General features: G+C 49.5%; 1 protein-coding gene across 2 annotated transcripts in view; it reads left to right on the plus strand.

The window, feature by feature from the left end:
* Eya2 (EYA transcriptional coactivator and phosphatase 2) overlaps nucleotides 1-26,220 on the plus strand; it is a 164,492-nt gene that overhangs the window by 98,687 nt on the left and 39,585 nt on the right. For both annotated transcript variants that reach the window (XM_034496514.2, XM_076930237.1), the window contains exons 6-8: nucleotides 9,655-9,722; nucleotides 11,933-12,110; nucleotides 19,736-19,878. In XM_034496514.2, the coding sequence (XP_034352405.1) occupies nucleotides 9,655-9,722; nucleotides 11,933-12,110; nucleotides 19,736-19,878 (389 nt within the window). The remainder of the gene's footprint in view (nucleotides 1-9,654; nucleotides 9,723-11,932; nucleotides 12,111-19,735; nucleotides 19,879-26,220) is intronic.

Consider the following 26,220-nt stretch of genomic DNA (forward strand, 5'->3'; position numbering starts at 1 on the left):
TCTGCCTGTCTAGAAAAGCTCTCCCAAGAGTCCAGAGCAGATGCAGTATGCTGTCCCTGAGGATTTGCCACTGACCTGCAACCCCCTGGTGACCATGGACACTGGCCCCCCCAATTTGCTGTGGAATGTGTCAGGATCTTCTGTGAGCTTCACTCCTCTTGAATCTTAGAAAGAGTAACTGAACTGAGCACCCAGCTGCTGTGCCGAAACTGCAATACTGTACTGAGTGCTGTTTCCTGGGACAGTGCTTGGTCCCCTTCTTGTAACTGGGGGGGGGGGGAGGGCAGTGACGGAATCAGAGATCCCAGTTCCTTTCACCTGTTAGCCCACCCCTCATCCTTGTAGCCTCTTATATAAGGCCCGCAGTCTCAATTCTGCAGGGCAGGCAGGGGTCACAGAATGTCACAGCTGGTGACTTTATTCTTGTTCCTAGCACAGTTGGCAGGACAGGGCCAACCCCTGGTTTACAGGTGGCCATCTTTTCTGTGTGTCTCAGAGGACGTGGGTGGTGAATGATGTCCCTTTGATAAGGACACAAACCTTTTTCATAAAGCCCCAACTCTCCGGACACAGCCGCCTCCTTAGAGCCCCTTCTCCCAGGGCCATCCAGGAGGGCTGAGGAGAGATCAGGGCATGTGTATTTTGTTTGGTTTTCATTTGGTTGGCTTGTTTTGGTTTTGGTTTTTTTGAGTCAAGGTCTCATGCTAGGCTGGCCTCACATTCACTGTGCAGTAGAGGATGACCTTGAACTTCTGATTCTCCAGCCTTCACACCCAGGCTTACCACCACTCCCAGTGTGTGTGGTAGTGGGGACTGAACTCAGGGCATTGTGAATGTTAGATGAGGCTCTACCAACTGAGCCACGCTCCCAGACCACACTGACCAGTTTGATGAAAGTAGCTGAAGTGTCTGAGTGAGCGGTCCTTCCTTTGGGATGTACCTGGTTGTTGTAGTAATTATTTAAAATCGGCTGCCAGCCAAGCCGACTGTCTAGGCTGCAGCATCTCTGTCTAGATCAGACACCATGTTCCGAGGCCATGAGGCCACGTGTGCACTGCAGCTAGGAACGGCCAGCCAAAGATACCAGCCCTGCCACCCACGAGATGCCAGTGTGGGAGATGGCTCTGCCAATCTTTCACACTGTCTCTGCAAGGCTGGGCATTGTTCAGACCATCCCGCCAACTACATGGTCCCAGTAGAAAAATAAGACTCTAGTGCTTAGATTATCCAAAGGCTTTATTATATATCTGGTAATGATCAATAACAAGATGCCCATACAATCAGAAGTGTGACCCAATACCCAACCTAGATATACCAACTACCTTTGACTGGCGGAGACACATGAACATCCGCCTCCAAGTCCACCTCTCTCCCTCCTCCTTTTCCTTAGCTCCTTCTCTTCCTTTTCTTCTCACCTTAGCTCCTCCTACACCTGGCCCTTCTCATGGAAGCCCTGTCAGCTCATTTGGGGCATGGAGATCACACCGGTGAGGTAGACCTGACACGTCTCACAACTGCTAATAGGAGCCTCGGGCAGCCCCTCCACCCTTGGCCTAATGTTCACTCTGTGTGGATGTGTTGCCTCCAGACTATGTGTAGGAGGCAAGGGTGGACATTGTCTGGCCAGGACCTCAAAGCTATGATGTAAGCATGGCCACAGCTCCAAGGTCACAAGGTTTAAAAACACCACACCCACCCCGTGACAGCAGCGGGGGATGGAGGGAGCAACATCCCGTTCAGAGACTTTGGGATTATTTAACCTATGAGGACAGGAGGCCATGACAGGAGAAGCAGGAGTAAATCCCGCCGAGATAAAAGCCAGCGTTGGCAGCTGCTCCAAACATCACTCTCCAGTGGCAATGTGTGATTTTAGGGCAAGTGGTGAATTATAGCTTGGAGAACCCCAGAGCTTGAGGCTTTGATCTGAGGCTATGGCCCTTGCCGAAATGACCTCCATCACTTCCTGGGGGGTGGGGCACTAAGGGGGTCCCTCAGAATGTGTGGGTCAGTGGGGTGTCATTGCTTCTGCCTGGAAACCCAGAGCAGGCAGCTTTGTTGGGGCTAAGCTGAGCTGTGCAGAAGACCCTGCCGCATACAATGTTTTATGTGACTCTGGCTCTGATGGCGACGGACACAGCCTGTGTGATCTCAAAGGCTTCCCCTGGTTACCTGTGAGGTCATTTCACCAAGCCCAACTTCTTTGAAAAGTAACCAATTTGGAGAAATGTCTACTTAATGCCAGGAAGTGTTCATCTAGAGACTGTAACATGGCTTTTGTGATAGTCACCCCGTCACAAACCAGATGTAGGCCTCTGTTTTCCCTGAGGTGACACCCTGGCTTCTGCTAGACTATCCCCTATTTTCTAGGCAGAGGTAGCCAGGGGGTTATTAAAGAATATTCTGTAGGCCTGAACTTTCATGTTGTCCTTGGGCTCAGGACTAGAGTCCCCAAACACCCAAAACCTAATACAGGCAGTCCCCTGCTGTGGAAGAATCACACGATGTCTACTGTGGGTGGTACGTAGGAGGAGAATAACAGACAGGGCTTTCCTGTGCAGCCCAAGCTGACTTGGACATACACTGACCAGAAATTAACCCAAAACCAAACATGTAGTGACCATGTAGCGACCTGAGGTGTTCCTGGCAGCATGTGTATCATGGTGTGACTTCACTGTCACTTTGGATTGGTATGTGCCATCTGTGGTGGTTTAAATAGGTTTGGCCCCATAGGACCCACAAGGAATGGCACTATTAGGAGGTGTGGCCATGTTGAGTGGGTGTGGTCTTGTTGAGTGGGTGTGGTCTTGTTGAGTGGGTGTGGTCTTGTTGAGTGGGTGTGGTCTTGTTGAGTGGGTGTGGTCTTGTTGAGTGGGTGTGGTCTTGTTGGAGGAAGTGCATCACTGTGTGGGCAGGCTTTGAGGTCTCCTCTGCTCAGGCTCTGCCCTGTACAGTTGATAGTCTCCTCCTGGCTGTCTGCAGCAGGCAGGCAGGCAGGCATGATGCTGGAGAAGCGGCTGAGAGTTCTAGAACCTCAAAGCCCACCCTCAGTGACACACTTCCTTTTAACAAGGCCACACCTACTCCAACAAGGCCACACCTCCTAATCCTGCTCAAGTAGTACTCCTCCCTAAGGACCAAGCATTCAAATCTATGAGCCTGTGGGAGGCATTCTTGTTCAGCCATTGCACTCAGCCCCTGCACAAGGGCTGGCTGGAATCCTGAGTCTCCCTGCCCACATGTCCCTGTTGGTTGGTCTCAGAGCCCAGAACTCAACCTGAGTTGTTGAGCTCTGTACCATTTAAAGCTATTACTATGTAGCCGAGGCTAGCCTCCAACTCATGATCCTCCTCCTCAGTCTGCCAAGTGCATAAAAAAAATGAAAATCCTAGCTATAGTTTGTTGATCACTTACTCTGGGTAGTTCTGCCCTTGAGAGCCCTGGTTTCCTAGAATCCTTGTCAGACACCAGATGACTCACGTTTAGCCCCATTTTACAGAAGGGAAACTGGGGCTTAGAAAGATCACCCGATTGTTGACAGGCGGCAGGGAAAACCGTCAATTACATGTGGGTTCCCTAATGACTCCCACCCTCTTCTGCGTGTGGGATCTGAAGGCTCCGTGTTTGGCTCTCTCTGAAGGTGCCACAAATGTGTGGTTGGCCATGGGGAGAATGAAAGAAGCCCATGATGATGGACTGAAGTGGGGGGCTGGGCCAGAGCAGGGTGGTGCGGGGCAGGCCTGGGGCGGAGCTAAGGTGGGCGGGGCCAGGGCGGGGTGGGTGGGGCCAGGCAGCCAGCTCTTGCCCTTCAAAGCTTTGCCTTCTAGGAACAGACAAAACATAGATTTAAAAGGATTTTTTTTAAATCGGAAGAACTAGTTGTAAGCCCCAGTTTTTGTGCCGTTCAGTCACCCTGATCCTTAACCTTAATTATGGCACCTAGTCGACGCAGTCAGAACTAGCAATGTTTCCTAGTCAGTTTAGGATTGAAAATAGGGTTCTTTATTTTGCTTCTTTTCTCTCTGCTGTATCCCAAACTTCGAGTGAAGTCGAACAAGGCAGTTTAAAACGTGGGAGGGTTAAGCACACCTCCACAGGTGCTCTCTAGCCCTGAGGTTTACGGTACTGAGTACATAAGTTTGGAATACGCTGGTATTGAGAACAGAATTTTGGGCTCAGGAAAACGATGACTGAGACCATTATAATACAGAAGAATCAGCACTTACACACTGTACATACACGGACACTTTCCTCTGCCCCATCTGTAAAAGCTCTCTGGCAAGAGCTTTTACAAAGAATCATTTTTAAAATATAATTTACTTATCTAATGTAAGTGTCCTAGATATCTACATAAACCTCCAAAAGCCTTCCTGTGTATTTAGAAAATACATAAGCATCTTTAGCAAACTTAAAAATATAAACTTGGGAACAAACACATGGAAAAAAGTGGAAAACTGGACCTAAGAAAGTCTACGGCTTTCTGGGCTGTGGGCGGGGTCTAGGAACCAGAGTGGGCGGGGCTTCGGGGGCCCCTCCTCCCACCAACTTGATTTTTTTTTTTTTTTACAAAAAGTCCTACATTCCCTTCTTCCCGCCCCAGCTCTGTTCCTATCATCCCCCAGACACATTCCAGATAGTTGTCACTCCTGCTGGAAGGATTTCAATCTTTTCATTTTACAATATTCTTTCTAAATTTATTATTACACTTATTTGTGTGTGTGTCAGAGGACAATTTGTAGGAGTCAGTTTTCTCTTTCCACCATGTGGGTCTGAGGATCGAACTTGGGCTCTTGGACTTGGCAGCAAGCACCGTTGTGCACTGAGCCATCATCTCACTGGCTAGCCTTTATGTTTTAATTTCCCCTCTGACAGACTTTATTACAAAGGGGACTGAGGCTCGTGAATATCCTGTGGGCCTGACCAGCAAACCCCTCTGCTTTGGGGAAAGGAATTGAGTAGCATGAAAGAGGGATTCCACTCAGAGTTCTTCCACAAGGCTATCTTCACAAAGCCTGACACAGATGTCCCCTCTATGAGTGATAGCTAGATCACTTTAGTTTGGGAAGAAGGCCTGGGTGGAAAGTCTAAGGCTAGCCCATTTTACTGAAGGGGTTTGAATTTGGATTGGTTTTTTGAAACAGGGTTTCTCTGCATAGCCCTAGCTATTCTGTAACTCACTCTGTAAACCAAGCTAACCCTGAACTCACAGAGATCCACCTGCTTCTGCCTACCGAGTGCTGGGATTAAAGGTGTGCACCACCACCTCCCAGAAGCTAGATCACTTTAGATTGGCCCCAAAGAACTACAAGGGATGACCTGTGCTGAGTGGCTCAGCAGGTAGCTCATAGTGACCTGGGCCCTGCCCAGTCACTACCCAACCTGCCATGCAGCCAGCCCAGAGCAGACATCTGCACTCCTCATGGCGGGCCGAGTGTTGCTCCCTCCTCATCTATCTCAGTCAGTGAAGGGCCCTGAAAGGCTGGGGTAAAGGAAAAGCTGGGCTCAGCCCTGGAAAGAGAGGAGTTTCCATAGCAACTGTTACCATCTCATTAAAAAGAAGACATCCAGAAGGCAGCAAGCCCTAAAAGGGACACTAAGAGTCACCAGCAACCAACCAGAGAAATATGAATCATGGCACACCTATCATGACAGCAAAAAATGGCCAGCAGTTCCATGCTGGATGCTGGGGGAGAAAGGACAGAGCAGGATGCAGGGACTCCTACACCAGGCAGCCCTCCCTGATCTCCTCCAAGGCATCCAGGGCCCACGGGGCAGGGGGTTGAGAATGCACACAGCAGCCTTGTTAGGAGCGTCACACCTGTGCCCTCCTGGGCAGTTAAGACCAGCAGAGAGTTAGGCCTCCAGGGCACTGCCAGGGCATAGATGATGCAGCCAGCGGCGAGGAAGTCAGAACCATTTGATGGCAAATGAAACCTGGGAGACAGGTGACACCCCAGAGTTCACAGAACTGACACCTGTTCCCTGAGTGCTTGCATGTAGCCAGTACTAAGAGGAGTGTGTGCCCCCATGGCCTCGATGTAGTTTGTCCCGAAAGAATTCCCATGTTGCTCCCCAGGGTGCTGATGTTGGGAGGTCATTAGGTCATGGGAACTCAGAGGGTGGTTCTCATTGGCTCCCTCGATTGCTGTAAGAGAGTCACAGATGAGCCAGCATGGCCACCCCATTCTCTGCCTGCTGATGTAATCTTTCATTTACACACACACACACACACACACACACACACACACACCTCAGACATCATGGTGACTGTCAAAAGGGCCTTCCCGTTCACCCTGGCAGCCTGATCTTGCACATTGAGCCTAAGATTTTAATCAAACCTTTTTTTTTTATAGAGTTAACCTGCCTCCAGTGTTTCCTTACAGTAATAGAAAAACAAAAACAAAAAAAAAAACAAAAAACAAAACAAAACAAAAAACCCACCATGGAGAAAACCCCTTTCAGACACCTCACAGTTTCTGCCTGTGAGGGTTGGGAACTGAGAGGAAATTATGAAAAGAGGGGACAGAAGACAAAGGCAGCCCAGAGTAAATTGCCTCAGCGTCTCAGGACAGGGTGGCAAAGCGGGTACAGGACATGCATGTGTGAGAACCTGAGTTTAGATCCCTACAAAAAGCCATGCACGGCAGCACTGTCTGTAACCCCAGCACTGGGGAAGGGGAGACAGAAAGATCCCTGGCCCTGCCTGCCCTGTAAAAGCACAACCAGGAAGTGGAACTTGCCCGTTCCATCTCTCTCTTGTGTAGAACCTGTCCCGTCCCAGCATAGAGAGAGTGAGGGTGGAGACAAGGGAGAGGGCTCCAGCAGGACCTGCCACTACCAGCCTCTCGCCTTCTTACCCCTCACCACATTGTCCCAGCCAGCAATGTCTGTCTCACAGCCACCACCAAAATAAGTCTGAAACTCCTCCAGGCCCCAAGCACTGTTGCCCAAGACTTCCTACCCCATCTTTCTGTATCTTCCCTAGCCCAGGAGGGATTCCCTGCCGGGCCAGCCTGATGTCCTCATGCTAAGCTTTGTTCAGCTGCCCATTCTTCAGATGACCCCGAGTCACAAAAGGAAAATAAACAACAGGCTCTTCTGAGAAAGAGCCGGGACTGACTGTGACCACTCCTGCTCAAGTTGGCCCTACGTAAGCCCTCCTCGGCTTCACACTGAAGAGGAGTTATCCTGGGGCAGGGAGGGTCACCACAGCAACCAGTGAAAGAAAAAATATTGGCTCAGGACCCCCAAGACCATGTTCTCAGCACAAAGGAGATTTATTTGCCCCAGAGGGACAGAGGGCAGGGAATAAGAGACACATGCTTGCCACACTCAAGCTGGTCAGAGTTCCTTCAACCAGGACCAGAGAGAGAACCTTGAGTAAAATGGGCTAGCCTTAGACTTTCCACCCAGGTCTTCTTCTCGTGCATGTGTGCAGGCCAACCTTGAGGACAGCATGGGATCTCAGAGGGTCTAAGTGGATCCTAGTGGGTCACATGGGGATGGTAAAGTCTGTGCCCTTTAGGATTAAGGAGCCACTGTGTAATGGAAGTCGGGAGAGAGGCCCAGTGGGGTCCTGTGTCTGTCTCTTACTCTCCTTGTCTCACTCCTTCCTCTTCCTCTTTTGGACCTCAGTTCAAATGAAGCCTTCCCTGATCCCACCCTTTCCCCAGTCACCATTCAGGATCTCTCTAGGTCGCCCAGGTCCTGGGGAGGTGACTGATGGAACCCTTCGAAAGACACCTCCTCCTACCTCCCTCGGATCGGAGTCCATACTGGGCCTGGGTAGAGAGTAGGTAGGCATGGATATTTCTGCACATGAGACAAAATAGAAGCAGAAAGCTAGCTCGCCCTCCAAGGAGGGCAGGCAGAGCCTGTGGCAGAAGCCAAGGACAGCCTCTGGTGTCTAGCTTTAGGTCTGTCACCACGCCCCTTGCCTGCCTGCCTCTGCGTTGGTCTGAGTGGTCTCCTTCCTAGAACAGGCGAAGCTTTCTTAGAATCTGCCCTCACCCACAGCCCACTCTGCGGCCATGTTGTAGCACAGGCAGCAACTTCACATGAAGTTAACAAGGGGAAAGGGCAGGGAGGCCTGGTGTGTAGCTCCTCTGAGGACACTCCAGGGGCCTCCCTGAGCCCAGCAGAGCTCTGTCTGGATTGCCTGGGCAGCCCACTCAGCTCTTCATTTTCCTCAAGTTTTAACCCTGACGTTGCATCCTGGAAGTTTTTCCTCTTTCCCAGCATGACCCAAGATGGGCATGAGGTTTATTTGACTTTGGAGGTGCACATTTTACACAGTTAAGAAACCCATGTGTGAAGTAGTTGCTAACAGCTGGTAGCAGATTAACAAAGGCCCCACTGTGTGCTATCAGAACCTGGGTGTGGGCAGGGCTGGAAATTGCCCCGCCCCTACATTCTGATCCCTTTCCGTATTTTTGTCACTGATTGCCCCCTCCCTTTGAGCCCCCCTCTTGAGCTAGAACTTCTAGAACAGATCTGGGGTTCTCCATAGCTTGTGGATGCCCATTTCCCCAGCACACCTGAAGGACAGGGTCTCTGGACATAGATGTCTGAGCTAGCAGCGTTTTTGTGAAGCAGTTGGAGAGTGTAGTGCCACTCTGGCCTCTGCTGGCCCTATGAGACATATATCACTTCGGATTGTCCCCTATACAACAGGATCTGTTTGCTTGAACTCGGGAGTGAATACGGATTCTCCCACAATTCTTCCTGTCACCCCTGGTTTGAGCCCAAGATTGACATGAGAAGGAAATAAGCCACCATGAAAGACAAATTCTACAGGATCATACTTACATGAGGTCCCTGGACCAACTGAGTCCAGGCAAATAGAATGGCAGTTGCCAGGGGCTCTGGAGAGATGGGCTTTTTAAATGTGTACAGGGTTCCGATTTTACAAGCTTCTGCAGATTTTCTAGAATGCTCTAGAAAAGTCTTCATGATGGATGTTATGATGGTGACACAGAATATAAATGCACTTGATGCCACTTACTGTACACTTTAAACTGAATAAAATGGTGTCGTGTGCCATAATTTTTAACCACAGTTTTAAAAGATAAATAATTTTAGGCTGAACATAATGGTGTATGCCTTTAATCCCAGCACTCAGGAGGCAGAAGCAGGTGGATCTCTGTTCAGGGCCAGCCTGGTCTGTAGAGCAAGCTCTAGAACAGCCAGGGCTACACAGAAAAAACCTGTCTCAAAAAAAAAAAAAAAAAAAAGCAGAAAGTAAATAAATAAATACTTTATTAAAAACACAATTCCCACCATCGGCAGGATAAAGGCACTTACCACCAAGCCTGACAACCCCTGGAATCCACATGGTGGAAAAAGGACCAATCCTGCACATTTGCAAGTTCCCTGACCTAGAGGTACACGCAGGCATCCGGGCACCTGCACTAGAATAAAACAATGTTTCAAAACCCACAATAAACAGGGCCGACCCGGCTATGTGCGGTCCCACTTACTGCTCTCCTTAATCCCTCAAAAAAAGATTCTTTCCCTTGTTTACTAAAGACAGAGGCTAGGGAGATGTGGCTCCCGGTCACTGGTTCTGCCCCACCCCCACCCCCACCCCCTGTCTGCTCCTCCTTCTCCTCAGCCGTCCCTGATGGGGGGAAGCCTAACCTGTCCTGTCCTCCGCAGGCACTGCTGGGCTCTATCAAGGCGCCAACGGATTGACCAACTCTGCTGGATTTGGGAGCATGCACCAGGTAGAAATGGCACCAGCCAACTTTCTTCTCGATTCTTTCTTTAAATGTCCCCCGCAACTCAAGGTACACGACAGAGCCACCTCACACCCACAATCCCCACCAGAAAGCTGACCTCTTAGCCCTGGGTTTGGGGATTCCAGGAGCTGGATTGGACAAAATACCACTAGAAATAGAATTACAAGATCCCGAAGATGTCAGGTCTGAACTTACCTGAGCTGGAAGCATTTAGGGGCTCTCGAGTGTGGACTGTGGGTACAGTCTATGTGCTTTCCCTGGACCACGAGCCTCTGGTCAATGCATCCTGCTCCTTCTGCATCTGATGGGTGTGGTGGTGCACACCTGTAACCCAGCAACAGGAGGGTGAGGCAGGGGGACCAGGAGATCTAGGTCATCCTTAGCTATTTAGTATGCTCGAGGCCAGCCTGAGCTACATGAGACCTTGTCTTAAACAACTAAGTGGAAAATAAACTGGGGGCTGAGGAGACAGATAGTTCAGTGGTTAAGAATACCCAAAGATTTGAGTTGGGGTCTCAGTACACACACACCTCAGCGGGCTCACAGCTGCCTGCCACCCCAGCTCCAGGGGATCTGGCACCTTCTTCTGGTCTCCGTGGTCACACACTCCCATACGCATAGGCATATGTAGCAAACTCCCACACAGACACATACATATAAATGCTGAGCCTAAAGGGCTGGAGAGACGGCTCAGTGGTTAGAGCCCTGGCTGCTCTTCCAAAGGACCCTGACTCAATTCCAACACCCACATGGCGGCTCACAACGGTGTGTAACTTCAGTTCCAGCCGTCTGACACCCTCACACAGACATACATGCATGCAAAACACCAATGCACATAAAATAAAAGTAAATTAATCATTTGAAAAAAAAAGAATTAGCCTACTAGTGGTAGAGACTGTAGCTCGGTGGTAGAGTGTCTGCCCGCAGGCTCAAAGCCTTGCGTCCTGTTTCTGGGACTTTTGGGGAGACTTGCTAAAGGACCCTCTTCCTGTAAATCTGAAATCCTTTCAAAACAAAAGGCTCCTGTGTTTCTAGGACACAAAAGTACAAAGAACAAATATTCTCCCCTTCGGCTCCATGAACTACACACACAAACCCAAAGCTTGTATCTGACTTTCCAGATGCAAATTCTTAACTCTAGATATCTAACCATTTCACTCCAAGGCTCTGCCACAAATTCAGACTCCCTAGTAATTCTCTTTGTATGAGTTTCTTGTGAGTGAATCACTGATGATAATGATGGTGGTAGTGGTGATGATGGTGATGATGATGGTGTCGGTGATGATGATGATGATGGAGATGGTGGTAGTGATGATGGTGGTGGTGATGGTATCGGTGATGATGATGTGATGATGATGGAGATGGTGGTGGTGATGATGATGATGGTGGTAGAGATGGTGGTGGTGGTGATGGGGGGTGGGGAGAAGGTGGTGATGGTGATGTGGTAGTTGTGATGATAATGGTGGTAGTGGTGCCAAGGATCATGACTGGCTGTCATGAAAGGATGATAGCTGGGGCTAGGGGAACACTCTGGACCCTTATATTGTAGGGACTGCTCTGTTTGGAACTTGTTCCCTGAAATGTGCTTGAAATGTCCCTCAACCCCGGGTCTCGGCTCCACATTGTTCACACAATGTCTCTGACGTCATGGTGAATGCTAGGCCCAGTTCTCATGCTGGAGACACAGCACTGACCAAGAGACGGTCAAGGCCACCCTCCTGTTCTTCAGGGTCATCCACAAAGGCTCACCCTTGGACTCTCAAATCCTAGGGCTTAGGGGCAGGGCAGGCAGGAAGTGTCAAGGACTTCCCCCACCTCCATGCCCCACCCTCTGCCCCTGACCCCGGGAACTGTTCTAGAGATGGCCGGACTCAGGGTCCACACCGCAGCTCCCAGCCCTTGGGAGATGCAGGTTCAGGTGGGCATTCCCACCACCTCAACCTTCCCAGTGTGGGTCATCTTGCCCAGTCCTGTGTCAGCCAACATGGGGCCACCCCTGTTCCCACTCTGTGGCTTCATCCCTCTGTCCCCCGTGTCTTCAGCCAGTGCCACCTGCACATGGCTCTTGGGTCAGAATCCATTTATGGAAAAGACAAATGTCTGAATGGATGATCGGTGTTTACTCTGAGGAGGGAGCCTGGGCCGCCAGGCGTGGTACCTCGCTCAACCCCGTCTGCCCTTTCTTCTCTTGCCAGGATTACCCCTCCTACCCCAGCTTCCCACAGAATCAGTACCCCCAATATTTCAGCCCATCGTACAACCCGCCCTACGTCCCTGCCAGCAGCCTCTGCTCCTCGCCCCTCTCCACGTCCACCTACGTCCTCCAGGAGGCTCCTCACAATGTCCCCAGCCAGAGTTCGGAGTCGCTGGCCGGTAAGTGCACTCACGTTGGCTCTCAGTCACACCTGTGGTCTGTGCTCCCAAGTGAAGCAGATGTGTGAGCTGCCGTCCAAAAGAAGCACAGGCTTGCACAGTCTTCTCTCATCACCTCTCTGCCCTTAGTAACAGGCATTTATTAAGCACCTACTGTTTCCCAGGCAGTCCTTAGTTTGAACAACTAACAAAAAAGGGGGCTCTGAACATATCTTTAAGTTAAGGTTATTTTTTTTAAATGTGTGTATGTTTTGATGGCATGAAGATGGAGCCACAGGCAGTCGTGACTTGCCATGTGTGTGCTGGGAACTGAACCTGGCACCTCTGTAAGAGCAGCAAGTGCATTTAGTCACCGAGCCATCTCTGCAGCCCTGGGACACTATCCATTTGATCTTAGTAGACTGCAAATAGTCTCACGGATACACTTACAAATTCCAATTTCCAGTAAGAAAGACGCGCCACAATCCTCACAAGAGAAGGGCTTCTCATCCCCCAGCCCGCACCCCCATCTTCCACAGAACATAGAACAGTAGAGGTCAGAGTAACAAGTACGGACAAGTAACTGTGGGGCTGGGATTCGAACCCAGGCCCACTAGGCTTCATCTTCTGTGCTGAGCTCTTACTCATTGGCTATGCTCAATTGAGATGTTTTCTAAAGCTCGCAGGGGGCAGGACTGGTGGGGGGTGGGGGACCTAAAGTGTTGGTTCAACTATGAAGAGCGTGCTCTTCCAGGGCTGAGTCTGTTCTCAGCACCCACATTGGCTGGCTCAGAGCTGCCTGTAATCCCAGCCGCGGGGAAACCTGACGCCCTCTTCTGGACTCTGTGGGCACTGCACACACATACTCAATGTAAGATAACTGCCAGGTAACTAGCTGGTTGCCTTCCGGTGTCCATGCTCTCTGAGGAGGTTCAGCTGATGTTACTCACGGGTCTCAGCCTTCTAGGGTCCTCACACAACCCTGAGACACCAGAGTTTTAGAGAAACCCTGTATTGCACAAGATTTTTAGGGTCCGGAATATAGAGAAAAAAATGGTTTACGAAAGAAAAAAAAAACACATCACTTGTTAGACAGGTTTTAAGCAGTGTTGGGGGGTCAGCATGACATAGGTCAGGGGTTCGGACAAAATGCTGAGCCTTGGCTCCGGATCTCAGGACTTTATCCTGCCTGCTACGTCACCACAAAGAAGGGCTTCTTCCTTCTAGATCCTTCCGCCAGAGCCCTGGAGCACTCTCATTGGCCGACTTAATCGCGTGCCCATCCTATGGTCAGCCTCTGTGGCTTAGGTACAATGCTGGGGTGGAAGAGGCTCTGGATCTTATGCTGGAGCTAGAGTAGAGTCAGTGCTGTGCCAGAGCCAATAGACTAAGGGGAAGGGGGAGGAATAAGGAAACCCAGAGCTTCAGAGCCAGAAGACAGCGAATACCCCCACACCCCTGTCCTGGATCGCTCCTCAGCTGTGAGCTATTCAGGCCAGGCTGCTTTCAAACCTGCAATCCTCGCGCCGCAGCTTCCCAGCCAGCATTGCTGCCTGCACCAGATGTTTCCAGATTCTTGGTGTCTTGTTCACAGAGTTCATGAAGTGCTCAGAAGTAGCAGAGCCACCGGGGTTGTATTTGGGGGCAGAGCAAACGCTCAGTGTAGAAACACTGCAAGGGAGTGGTGGGCTCCAGCAAGAAGAGGCCCAGGCTATTTCTGGGGTTTCCAGATCCAGGAAGAGGAGGAGGAGGAATTGGTTGCAGAGTTGGGGTGATTTTCTGTTTTGATTGACAGGTCTTGGTTATATAAACCTTGGTTTGCTGCAGATATCCTGTCCCATGATGCATCTGGCTTAATCATATACATGCCTGATCATGCATAAGCATAAGATGGTAATCAGAAGATTTTTTTTCCCAAAAGGTCACTCAGAGGACACTTTTCCTTATTGTGCATGTACCAAAACCAATCCAGATTGGACCACTGCCCCTCATTCCAGGATGTATTTGGCCACAAAAGGGAGTTACTATGAGGTTGCTAGGGAGTTACTAGGGGAGGGTGAGGTGGAGTGACAGGTTGCTTTGTCTGGTAAGTAGAGTCAGTGCAGGATGCAGTGGTGGGGGAGGGGTGGCAGGTTGCTATTCTGCAAACTAATTGTCCCACAGGTGCTGGGGTCATAGGGGCACCCAGTGTAGAGTCTCATTCTTTTGTTGTTTTGTCTTATTTGAGACAGAGTCTCCTGTAGCCCAGGCTATCCTTGAACTGAAGATGTAGCCAAGGCATGACCTTGAATTCCCCAGCCTCCTGCCTCCACCTCCAGTGTTGAGATTACAGGATTGGGCCTCTGTACCAGCCTTCCTTCCTCCTCTTTTCTGGGGCTCCTGGTGCTTTCGGGCTCAGCAGCCTGATGCCTTACAGACATTCATCACTCCTTGCTTAAAGGGTAAGGAAGAAGCAGAGGGGAGAACCCTGCCCCCTCTCTATCTGGGCTCTTGGTGTAGCTGTGGCTCCAGATCCGAGTGCCCCTTCCCAGAAGAGCTCCTCATCCCTGTCCTGAAGATGAATGGAAACACCTGGCCAAGTATTTTGTAGTCAGCTTTCAAGGGAGCGTCAGGCCTGATCGCCTTTTAATCTTCACAGTCTCATCCCGAATATTTCCCAAACACACTGTCCTCCTCGCTTGGACACTTCAAATCATTTTCTTCTGAGGGAGAACATGAAGTCTAGTAAACTTCTCTTCCTGATCTTGGACTACGGTTGGCACTCTGCTTCTCTGAATGTAGTCTCTGTGCACTGGTTTCAACAAAGGAGGGAACAAGGGGCTGATGGGAAATCAGGGTGGAGAGGAGCTACTGGCGGGAAGATGGGCTAGTAGATCCAGAGTTCAAGGCAGAACCTGACTCATATGTCGCCCTTCCTGGGGATTTGAGTTCTGTGGCAAGGTCCTCTCTGGGTCCCATCAGGAGCAAACAGGGGACTCATCCAGTGTCTGAAGTGTCCTTTCCATGTCCCCCAAGGTCATTTATCCCTTGGCCTCGGGTACAATAATAAAAGGTTAGGGTCACTTTTCCTATGTCTCATGAACTCACATAAATGTAAATGGCATTGTAAGGCTGAAGAGACGGCTCAGTGGTTAAGAGCATTGACTGCTCTTTAGAGAACCTGAGTTCAATTCCCAGCACCCACATGGTGGCTCACAATCATTGGACCTTGCGGGTGGGGGATGGGAGGGAATCTGATACCCTCTTCTGACCTCCAAGGCTACCAAGCTTACATATGATGCACAGATAGACAGACAATCAAAACACTCATGTACAAAAAATAATAAATCTAAAAACAAGTTTTTAATGGAATAGCATCAATAACTGTAACCTCTGACTGGGGTGCCTAGCCTCTTTTCCCCAGTGTCTGTTGCACAAGAGGGACATTTAGCACATGTGCACACACATGTGAATACACACATACATACACACACACATATGTGCACACATGCAGGCTTTTAGTGTTTTCCACAAAACTCCACTTTTGAAACCACCTAAGGCACCCAGTGTTTCCCAGCTACTCCAGTAGTTTGATTGACAGATCCCACCGGCTCTCAACCTTGCCAAGATATGGTCTCTAACACTTCCCTCTTCCCAGCCACATTGAAAGACACACGGTTCTGATGGGTGTCAACGTCTGTGCAAATGCCAACAGTGTGCAGAGGACTCTGGGGAGCCTGCTGCACAGAGCAGTGTCTAAACACCTGTCCAGACCCAAGAGAACAGACATGGCCGGCCAGTGCTTCCTTCACGTGGTTTAATGTGCTCCATAGTACTCAAAGAAAGTTGCAAGGTTGTTTTTTTAACTTCTTAAACCACCTCCCTTGGCCAATAAGAGAATGTTAAGTTCCCAAGAGGCGATTTAGGGTTTTCTGTGCAATCTGATAACATCTAACAAAATTAGAAGTGCATGTACCCTTTAGCCCAGCCACCACTATTCCCCAGCTAGGAATTTATCCTAAAGACAACTCCCACATAAATACAAACACTTAAGCAAAAGAATCCTTATTGCAGTTGATATCAGAGCCAAAGACTAGGTCTAACATAGGAGAGCTTAGCAGGACCCATGTTAGATAAACAGCGGCACACCCACCAGTGGCATACTATGCAGCTCTGAAAAAGAGGACTGCAGTGACATCATACAATGATGTCTGTCTAAGCCACCCTTTTTGAACTGCTACCATATCATGCTATCTGTAGAGAGAAGTAAAAGAACCACATATGAAAATCCAGGTACCTTGTCTCTCACCTAAAAATCTCAGCACTCAAGAGGCTGAGGCAGGAGGATTGCCATGAGTTCAAGGCTAGCCTGAGTTATATACTAAGTTGAACCACAGGTTGAACCACAAAGTGAGACTGTTACCCCACCCTCTCGTAGAAAAGAAAAAACAAAACTCTGTGTGAAATGTGTCCCCAAAGTTTTCTTAAATAGAAGTATAGTTTGGTGTCCGTGTTTACATAGGAAGTTTCTGAAAAGATGCAGAGCAACCATCTGTGGTCAGTTTCTCTGGAGGAGAACACTGGGACTGTGGGATGGAAGGGAGAGGCTGTGATAACAGACGTCTGAACAGCGCATTTCAGCAGCAGCGTGTTCCCTCTGGCAGCATGCGGGACACTCCCGAGTCTCGCACTCTGGACCAGATAGCAGGTTCCAGCTCAGCCAGCATCCACGACAGAGCCCAGCCTCTGGTGGCGGAAGAATTAAATCACTAATAAGTAGCAAGCATTTCTGGAAATTTTTCAAACGTTTGGAATCTCAATAATGAACTTCCCTGCGACCTGGAGGTCAAAGACTCAAAAGGAAATTTTAAAGTACTTTGAATTGAATGAAATAAAAACACAGCATATCAAAATGTATGCAATGTCATTAAAACAGCAAAGAGAAGTGACATGGTTGTTAGAAAAGAAGAAAAGGGGCTACAAACGGAACCCCTCATCATTTTTAATTAAAAAAAAAATACTATTCATTTTAATTTGGGGGGGTACGAGTGCACCACACGCGTACTGAGCCCATGGAGGCCACAGGAGGACATGAGACCCCCTGGAACTGGAGTCACAGATAGTTATGAGCCGTCCTGGGGTTCTGGGAATTGAACCCAGGTCCTCTGGAAGGGCAGCCAGTGCTCTTAACTGCTGAGCTATCTCTCCAGCACTGAGACCACATCTATCCTAAGAAACTCTCAAAAGACACAAAGTAACCACAAAGGCACAGAAATAAGAGGGGGGGGGGGTCAACAAAAGACAAAAACAGATTAAACGGGAGAACCACAAAGGAGAGGGGTGACATCACTGTGATTGCGAGCAAACTGGTGCTGGTGCTGGTGCTGGTGCTGGTGCTGGTGCTGGTGCTGGTGCTGGTGCTGGTGCTGGTGGCAGTGGCGGCGGTGGTATTGGTGTTGTTGAAGCTGAACAGAGCTGGGGAATGATTGTTGGTGACACACTTGCCTTCTGTGCAGGAAGCACTGGGCTCCATCACAGTACCACATAAAACCAGGCGTAGTGGTGCACACGCATAATTTCAGTACTGGGGAGCTGGAGGCAGGAGGATCAGGAGTTCAAAGTCATCCTTGGCTGCATAAGGAAGCGTTGCTCTAGCTCTGGCTTCATGAGACCATGCCTCAAAGGAAAACAGAAGTCACAAAGAAAATGCCAGCCCCAGAAGGCTTTGCTGGTTAGTTCTACTGAGCATTTTAGTAAGAACCTCTGGTTCTACATGAATTTCTAAGAAAACTAAAGTTAAATACTTCCTGAGATACCCTCTGAGAGTATCACAAGCTGGAACCTGAAGCTGGACAAGGCCATGAGAAGAAAACCCCAGGCCACACACTTCATAAACAGAGATACGTCTAAAGAGAACAACAGTAAGCCAAGACTAAGCTTTTATGGATTGGATCTTTATCCCAAAGATGCAAGAACTGGTTCGAAATTGGAATTCAATTTATATAATTTATGATATTTGCAAGCTTAGCATTTCAAAACCTCCAAACCAGGCGGAGAGAGCGAGCTATGTATGTCTTCTTTACATCTTAAAGAATGCGCTTGTATCGCTTGAGTCACCCAATCTGTGCTGGGTTTGTTGTAACCGACCAAAGTAAAACTGCTTAGCTTCAACAGATCACAACCTGATGTCTACTGATTCTCAGTAGTGAGGAGCGAAGCCTGCTAGGCAAGTGTTTACACTGAGGTGAGCCTGCTAGGCTCGTGTTTTCACTAAGCTACAGCCCAGCACCCTTTTTCACTTTTTTATTTTGAGACAAAGTCTCACTAAGTTGCTGGCCTTGAACTCACTCTGTATAGCTCAGGACCATCTTGAACTTTTAATCCCCCTGCCTCAGCCTCCCAAGTAGCTGAGGTTACATCTCTACCACCAGGACCAGCTACGATGATATCCATCTGCTCTTACTACTTTAATCAAGTACCTGAGCTTAGAAGAAATTCTTCCTCCTGAAGAAAGCCGTTTCTGACTCTGTGCTGGGGTCCAGTGCTGGCTGGTGGGAGGAGGCCCCTCCATCCCTGACATCACACTGGGTTTCTTCTCTCACGTGTCCCTTGGTGGCTACAGAGCTCTATAGATATTAAAGAAACAAACTGGAGTCCCTTGGGTTTTAGGGGGGAAAAGGAGGCAGAACTCAGCCCATTCCCAAATGTGTTTAGTCAAAGCCGACCCTCCCTCCCACTAATCCTTCCTCCCACTGGGCCCTAAGAGCTGGAGGAGAGCTGGTCTCTACACATTTAGAAGCTAAAGCTGTTTTGTTAGACAACGGGATTTCCTCTGAGGTCTAACGCTATGCTGCCAAGTACAGGCCCAGATCTTGCCACTAATCTGTAGGGACCCCAGGCAAGGCCAGCAACCTCATTAAGCCACACATAGCCATGTGCCTCTGGGAGGGGGGAGACTCTCTTGAAACTAGGTATATGAGGCTATATTTCCACATTACCATAATGTGATGCCAGAGACTTGTAACTTTACAAAGAAGAAAGGTTTATCTAGCTTACAGTCTTGAGGGCCCATCGGCATGGGCCACTCACTGTAGTCAGATCAGTCCTCCTTCACTTCTTCCAAATCTTTGAGCAGATACCCCTCCCCTCACAGACTGCTCACGTAACACCCCTAGCACCACCCAACACCTTACATGCACAGACACATTTGTGTGTAGAAACCAGACGACGGTCTCAGGTGTCAATTCCTTTCAGACCAAGTCTGTCACTGGCCTGGAGCTCACCAATTAGGCTGGAGTAGCTGGCCAGCCAGCCCTGAGCCAGACCTATCTCTGTCTCCCTAGCACTGGGATCACCCTCTGGAATCGAACTCGGGTCCTTGGGCCTACAACGCAGGCATTTCACCAGTTGAGCTCCCTGCCTTTGCTGGGGTTTTTAAGCACTTGATCCTCTAGTCAGGGCCCAGAACCTGAAACTGGGCCTGGTATCTAAGAAAGTTATCATGGTATGGATGGCAGGGACCAGTGGTTTAATCTTACAGTCTTGACCTCTGGTGCCCTTTAGGGTCTCCTCTGGGGGACGCATGATGATGGATATGGTGTGATATTTCCCAGGAAGAGATGCCTGGTGAAGCGTCTGACCTTTATGTTATCCTTGTCTCTCCCCAGGAGACTACAACACACACAACGGACCCTCCACGCCAGCAAAAGAGGGTGACACGGACAGGCCACACCGGGCCTCTGATGGGAAGTTACGGGGCCGGTCAAAGAGGAATAGTGACCCCACCCCAGCAGGGGACAATGAAATTGAGGTAACTAGGGAGGGGTCTCGTGGGGGAAGAAACTGACCTCTAGAGCTTGAATCTCAGCTGAGGGCCGAGGCTCCCCAAGCCTCCGGTCAATTGCACTTTCTAAATACAACCCAGTGACAGAGCTCACTACCCAGGAGGAGAAACCCAGAAGAATTAGATTGACTTCAAAGAGTCCTGATGGGTGACTAAGCTGGGGGAAAGACAGCCTGAGAGCCAGCATGGACCATGCTTCTCACACCTCGGTGGCATCTGAGTCCCCTGGGGAAGCATGGGGTCCTCTCAGAGGCTCTAACTCCATAGGTCCTGGGCAAGTCAGAAAAGTGGGTGTATAGCAGGCCCCTTAGGCTGCTGAACCCCAAAGAGAGCTATACCCTGAGAGCCCCTGGTCAGGAGATAATGGCCAGGATCTTCAACTGGAGTATGCTGGTAGGGACACTTGGTAAGGACAGGTGCCAGGTCTTACCCCAGATCAAGTGACTAGAGGTGGAGGCAGTTTAGGAAGCCCAACTTGTCCCAATCTCAGGCTGGCCCAAGGTCTACATCCTCAGGGTGGCCCTAGCAGCTCAGCCAGGGATGTTACAAAGCTGGAGACAGAAGCAGAACTGGAAGGGACCTTCATGTTCAAGCTGCATGCCAGGCTCACTCGGTCACACTGCCTGATATGGGGACTCCAGGTCCCAGTGGTCCCAGTGTGCAGCTGGAGCTGAGGAAGTTGGTCTGGAGGGCATGCTGGCATTTGTCACATATGAGCATCTCCCTCAGCCAGCTGCCTAGGGAAGGAAGACAGGACAGAGGACATAGGCCTCATGAATGCCCTTGAGATAGACCCAAATGTACACAGGGAAGCAGGCAAGTTCAAGGGTCTACCCTGCTCTATTTGTTAGCTGCTATGTGCTCTGGGACTTGAGTACCTTCAGGAAAGATGGGATTTGTGCCCAGCATGTCAAACACACTGTGGCACCTTTGTCTGCCTTCCTGGGCACCTCACAGGACAGCCACAAGCTCAGACCTCGTGAGCATCTTTGTCATCCCTTAAAGTAACTCCCAGGAACACATGAGAGTCACAATGTTTGCGTAGTCTCGGAACATAAAAGTGCAAAGCTTGGTCACTGTCATCGTCCTCCGCACTGGAGCCTACGTACTCAGTGAGAGGCCAGCTGCCTAACTGTTACCAGACTGCAGTAGCCATGAAAGTCCCCGTTGAGCATCAGGACACTGGAGCATCAGCCACCAGCCTTTGGTGGCCAGACGAGGAACCACAGAACCTACAGGATAAGAGGGACATGGAGACCAGGCTACACCAACCAGGAGGAGCCTGCAGGGATGTCTCAGCCAGTGAAAAGCTTTGTACATAGCGGCCTGAGTTTAAATCGCCAGCATCCACATAATAAGCCAGACTGGGGGACGGGGCAGGCTCAGGGCAGAAGCAGGCAGATCATTCTAGCCAATCAGTGATCTCTAGATTCAATGTCAAAAAGTAAGGTAGAGAAACAATTGAAAAAAAGTTGGACTTTGCTATCTGGGCACATTTGTAAACATACATCTACACACTTGTATATATACATACACACACACACACACACACACACACACACACACACACATACACAAACAAAACCAAGGATTAATGAAATGCAAACCAAGGAGCTGTCAGGGTGCCATCCCACAAAGGAGCAGGCAGAGAACCCAACACCACTGGACCCAAGGTCAGACCAAGGCCCAGCTTAAGTGTTAGGCTTGTCCCTTCATTGACATCCTGTGGGGAGGGGGGTGAGGATGCCCTTATCAGGAGACCTGTGGGGACCCAGGCCAGAAGCACCCATTACTGAGGCACCTGGTACCACCCGTGCCACTGGTGCAGCTTCAACAGTGGCTTGTGGCTTTGTTGTTCCATCCTGGAAAATACTGCCCTTGTGAACCTCACTCTGTTAGTCATCAACAAACAGCACACTCTAGGTCTCTGCCAGGGAGAACCACCCTCAGCCTGGGGGTGCTGCCTCCCCTCCCTCAGGCCCTTCACTGTGAGATGGGCTTTCACTCTGTTGCCCAGGATGGTCTCAAAGACCTGAGCTCAAACCATTCTCCTCCCTCAGCCTCCCAAACATCTTCCAGCCCAAAGGGATGCTACTGTATCCAGCTGTGTCTCCCAGGCTGGCCAGTGTTCCTCCTGCCTCAGTTTCCCAATGTGTGTACAATACCTGCTTCTGTTCTTATTTTCAAAGGGGAATGGGGCTTGAAACAGGGTCCTGCTTAAATCCCTCAAGCCTTAAATCCTTTCACCTACCTCGGCCTCCTGGCCCCTGCTCACAGATCATTATAGATGGTTGTAAGCCACCATGTGGTTGCTGGGATTTGAACTCATGGCCTCCTGAAGAGTAGTTGGTGTTCTTATCAGCTGAGCCATCTCGCCAGCACTGCCCCCTCAGTCTTAAAGCTTCTCACTGAACTGGGGACACTCTTACATTTCCTTCAGTGGGGTTTGGGTCTTTTCAAAAAGATGTCTGTGGCCTTCCTCTCCCCAAATCTCTGCATGTCTCCAACAGCTCAAACAGCATAGAGCAACACAGTGGGTGTTAATACCCCCTTCTGGAGGACTCTGCACTCACCTGCCTGCCTTAGCTTCTACTCTTGATGAGAACAGTGGGAGTGAAGAGAGACATTCTTCCATGCCACTGAGGGGTGGGGAGGGCCAAAGCATGGAAGTGGGGCTCACAGGACAATATTATTCTGGAAACACCTGCTCCTCCGGGTGAGACCCAGGCACCGAGGTGTGAGCACTGCTTTGCTTCTGAGTTTAATGTCAGCAGGCTCGTTCACACCTCTTAGGTCTCTGGCAGTTTCCTGAATGGCAGACCCCCGGGAGAGAGGCCTGTGCAGCAGTGCAAGGCTCTGAGCATGTGTTAGATGAGACCCATGGGCTACAGGTGCCAGCAAGCAGCTTGAGCTAGCTGGTGTGTAAAAGCAAGAGTGTGTGTAAAGGGTACAGAGCCCTCTTGGAGCGTAGAGGTGGTGGATAGCGGGGCAGTGGAGCGTCAGAGAGGTGACAGGGCCAGCCTGCAGAGTGGAACAAGGAAACTGTTAGGCCTCTTTCCTCATGTGGTGAAGGAGCTAGACGCCCCACGCCATGCATTTTCAACAGCCCTGCCCTGTATCGTACCCCTCAGACCACTCCAGCCTCCCCCAGCTCTTGCTGAAGCCAAGTCCTGGAGTCGCTTTGGGCTCATCTCTGTCTGCAATGAGCCTTCTCTTCCCCTCAGGCCACTTGGCTACTAACAGCTCCCAGACATGAGACTATAGCTTTCTTTCAGACCTCAGATTTAAATCTCAGATCTATCTGGGGTGGTTAGGGATCAACTCAGGCCCAAGTTGTAGTAGCCATGGATAGAAACCTGCAAAATGTCCCCAGGAGCTCACCCACTAGGGACCTTAGGCTGGGGGTCAGCGATGGGGAGTGGGGGGGGGAATTAGTGAGGGGAGAAGATGAAGTTGGGACCTGCTTGAGAGAAAGTTCAGTGGGTAAGTAGAGCCTGCGATGGATCTGGAGACATTCGCAAACTGCTTTGTAATTCAGCTTCTAAGTTAAATTGATCTGAGGCATTGAGTTCAACTGAATTAAGATTGGAAATAGTGAACTACATAACGCCCCCTCAGAAGGTGCTTTCTTAACTTTTTGTACACGGCCTATATGGCCCATAATAAGAAATACATACCACATGCTGCTGGAGAGATGGCTCAGCAGTTAAGAGCACTGGCTGCTCTTCCAGAGGTCCTGGGTTCAATTCTCAGTCCCCACATGGTAGTTTATAACTATCTGTAACTCCAGTTCAAGGGATATGGCATACACACACACACACAGACATGCAGGCAAAACAGCAATGCACATTTTAAAAGAAGAGGAGGGAGAGGAATAGGAAGAAGAGGACACAGAGGAGGAAGAAGAAGGGGAGGAAAAGGAGGAGGAAAAAGAAGAGGAAGGGGAGGAGGAAGAAGAGGAAGAAGAGGGGGAAGAAAAGCCAGGCTGGGGCCGGAGAGATGGCTCAGTGGTTAAGAGCACTGACTGCTCTTCCAGAGGTCATAAGTTCAATTCCCAGAAACCACATGATGGCTCACAACCATCTGTATTGAGATCTGATGCCCTCTTCTGGTATGTCTGAAGACAGCCACAGTATAGTCACATACATAATAAAATAAATAAATATTTTTTTACAAAAAAAAAAGAAAGAAAAGAGAAGCCAGGCAGTAGTAGCACCTTTAATCCCAGCACTTGGGAGGCAGAAGCAGGCGGATTTCTGAGTTAGAGGCCAGCCTGGTCTACAGAGTGAATTCCAGGACAGCCAGGGCTACACAGAGAAACCCTGTCTCAAAAAACCAAAACAAAACAAAACAAAACACAATCTCTCACAGACATGGCCACAGGCAGGTCTCATAAAGGCAATTCTTCAGCTGAGGTTCCCGCTTCCCAGGGGACTGGATCTAGATTGGGCCAGTTTGAAAATAAAAACTAACCAGGATAGATCGTAAAGTCCTCACTGCAGGCTCCAGCACCCACTTAAAAGCCCGAGTGTGGCCGCGCACTTCTGTAACCCTAGCTCTGGAAGATCCCTAGGGGGTTCTTGACCAGTCAGCCTAGCCAATCAGAAAGCTCTGGGATCAGTGAGAGATCCCATCTCAAAAAATATGTGATAGAGGAAGACACGTATTGTTGACCTGAGGTCTGTGTGTGTGTGTGTTCAGCATACCACACACAGACATACACACACACACACACACACACACACACACATACACGTGCAAAAGTGAGTGGAGAAAGTCAGACCTGCAAGGACTAGGCCAGTGAAACACCAGCTCTGTCACCTATGACTCTGAGCACCAGAGAATAGTGAAGAGATGGTGCCGAAGGTACGAAGAGCATTGTTTTCTAAGGAGTATTGACAGCCCAGAGAAAATATGACTAATAATCTTGCAAGAATTTAGGGGAAGTAACTCTCCACACATCTCTTCAGAAAGTGCAACCTAAGGATGTGCTCAGGTTAAAAAAGGAGAGATTTGGAATCTAGGGGACAGTGGTTCCAGCTCAGAGATGCACAGGGTGGCATTCTGAGGGTACTGCTCTCAGGGAGCCCAGGGACAGTCCAGCCGCACTCCCCATCTTTGAAGATGCTCGGAAGGGGGGGCTGAGACTAAATTTGAGATTATAATGAAGGCACATTACAAGAAAGAGAAAACAAAAGCAATCAGCAAGCGCCAACAGAGACTGGGAGTAAGTTCTACCAAGCAGGTGGGACTCATCTGGGAACACACTGAGATTTTAATCAGGGTGCGGGCAGGAGAAAGAAGGATGGACAAGGAGACACTTGACCTTGATGGTGGACTTGTTCTCCTCAAAGTGGATCTGGAGCTATGAGGTTGGACAGATGAATTACTTCTCTCCACAGTGAACAATAATAAAGACATTTCTATAGCACCCAGTTATCAACATTTTAAATCAGCAAATTAGGGCCTGCAGAAAAGCTCAGTGAGTAAAGACTGCGGACAAGGCTGGTGACCTAAGTTGGGTCCCTGGAACCATAGAAAGGTAGAAGGAGAGAAGACAGACATACACACAATGACACAGACACACACACACAGAGATACATACACACAGACACACAGATACATACACACAAACACACAAAGAGACACAAAAACAAACTCATACAAACACAGACACAACAGATACACACACACATCCACACACAGACACACAGAAACATACACAGGCACACAGAGAGACAAGCACACATACAGACAAACACACACAAACACAGACACAGAAACACACATAGACATATAGACACACACACACACTCAGTGGCACACATGCCTACACACATCATATACATATAATAACAGTCTTTATTAAAGCCCATGTATACAAGACAGTTGTGGTTGTAAAACTAAACACTCAGAGTGGTTTGCTCACACTGACAATGAAGAAGAAAAACCAACGAAGAGTGAGAGCGGGCAAAGGAAGTGGGGGCGCCTCAGGCCTCTCTTGTCCACTTGCTCCTCTGCCTCAGACTGGGGAAGAAATGCAACAGCTCCATGTGTAAAAATGGAAGATTCCAACAGAGTCCAAAGAAACCATCAAATGTTGGCAAGACCGTGAGGAAAGCTTCCCCTGTGTTATTTAGAATTGCAGAGTCAAATTTGCTACAAACAGAAACAGAAGTGCTGGGCTCACGGTGATACGTGGTAGTATCTCACACTGTGAAGAGCGTCTCAGGGTTCTTCATGCCTTGCCTTGAGTTTTTGAGTGAAGCTTTTGAGTTTTTAGGTGAAGACCCTTGGTTCCAGCCCAGG

Source organism: Arvicanthis niloticus, chromosome 2 (genome assembly GCF_011762505.2).
Source record: "Arvicanthis niloticus isolate mArvNil1 chromosome 2, mArvNil1.pat.X, whole genome shotgun sequence".
Taxonomy (NCBI): Eukaryota; Metazoa; Chordata; class Mammalia; order Rodentia; family Muridae; genus Arvicanthis; species Arvicanthis niloticus.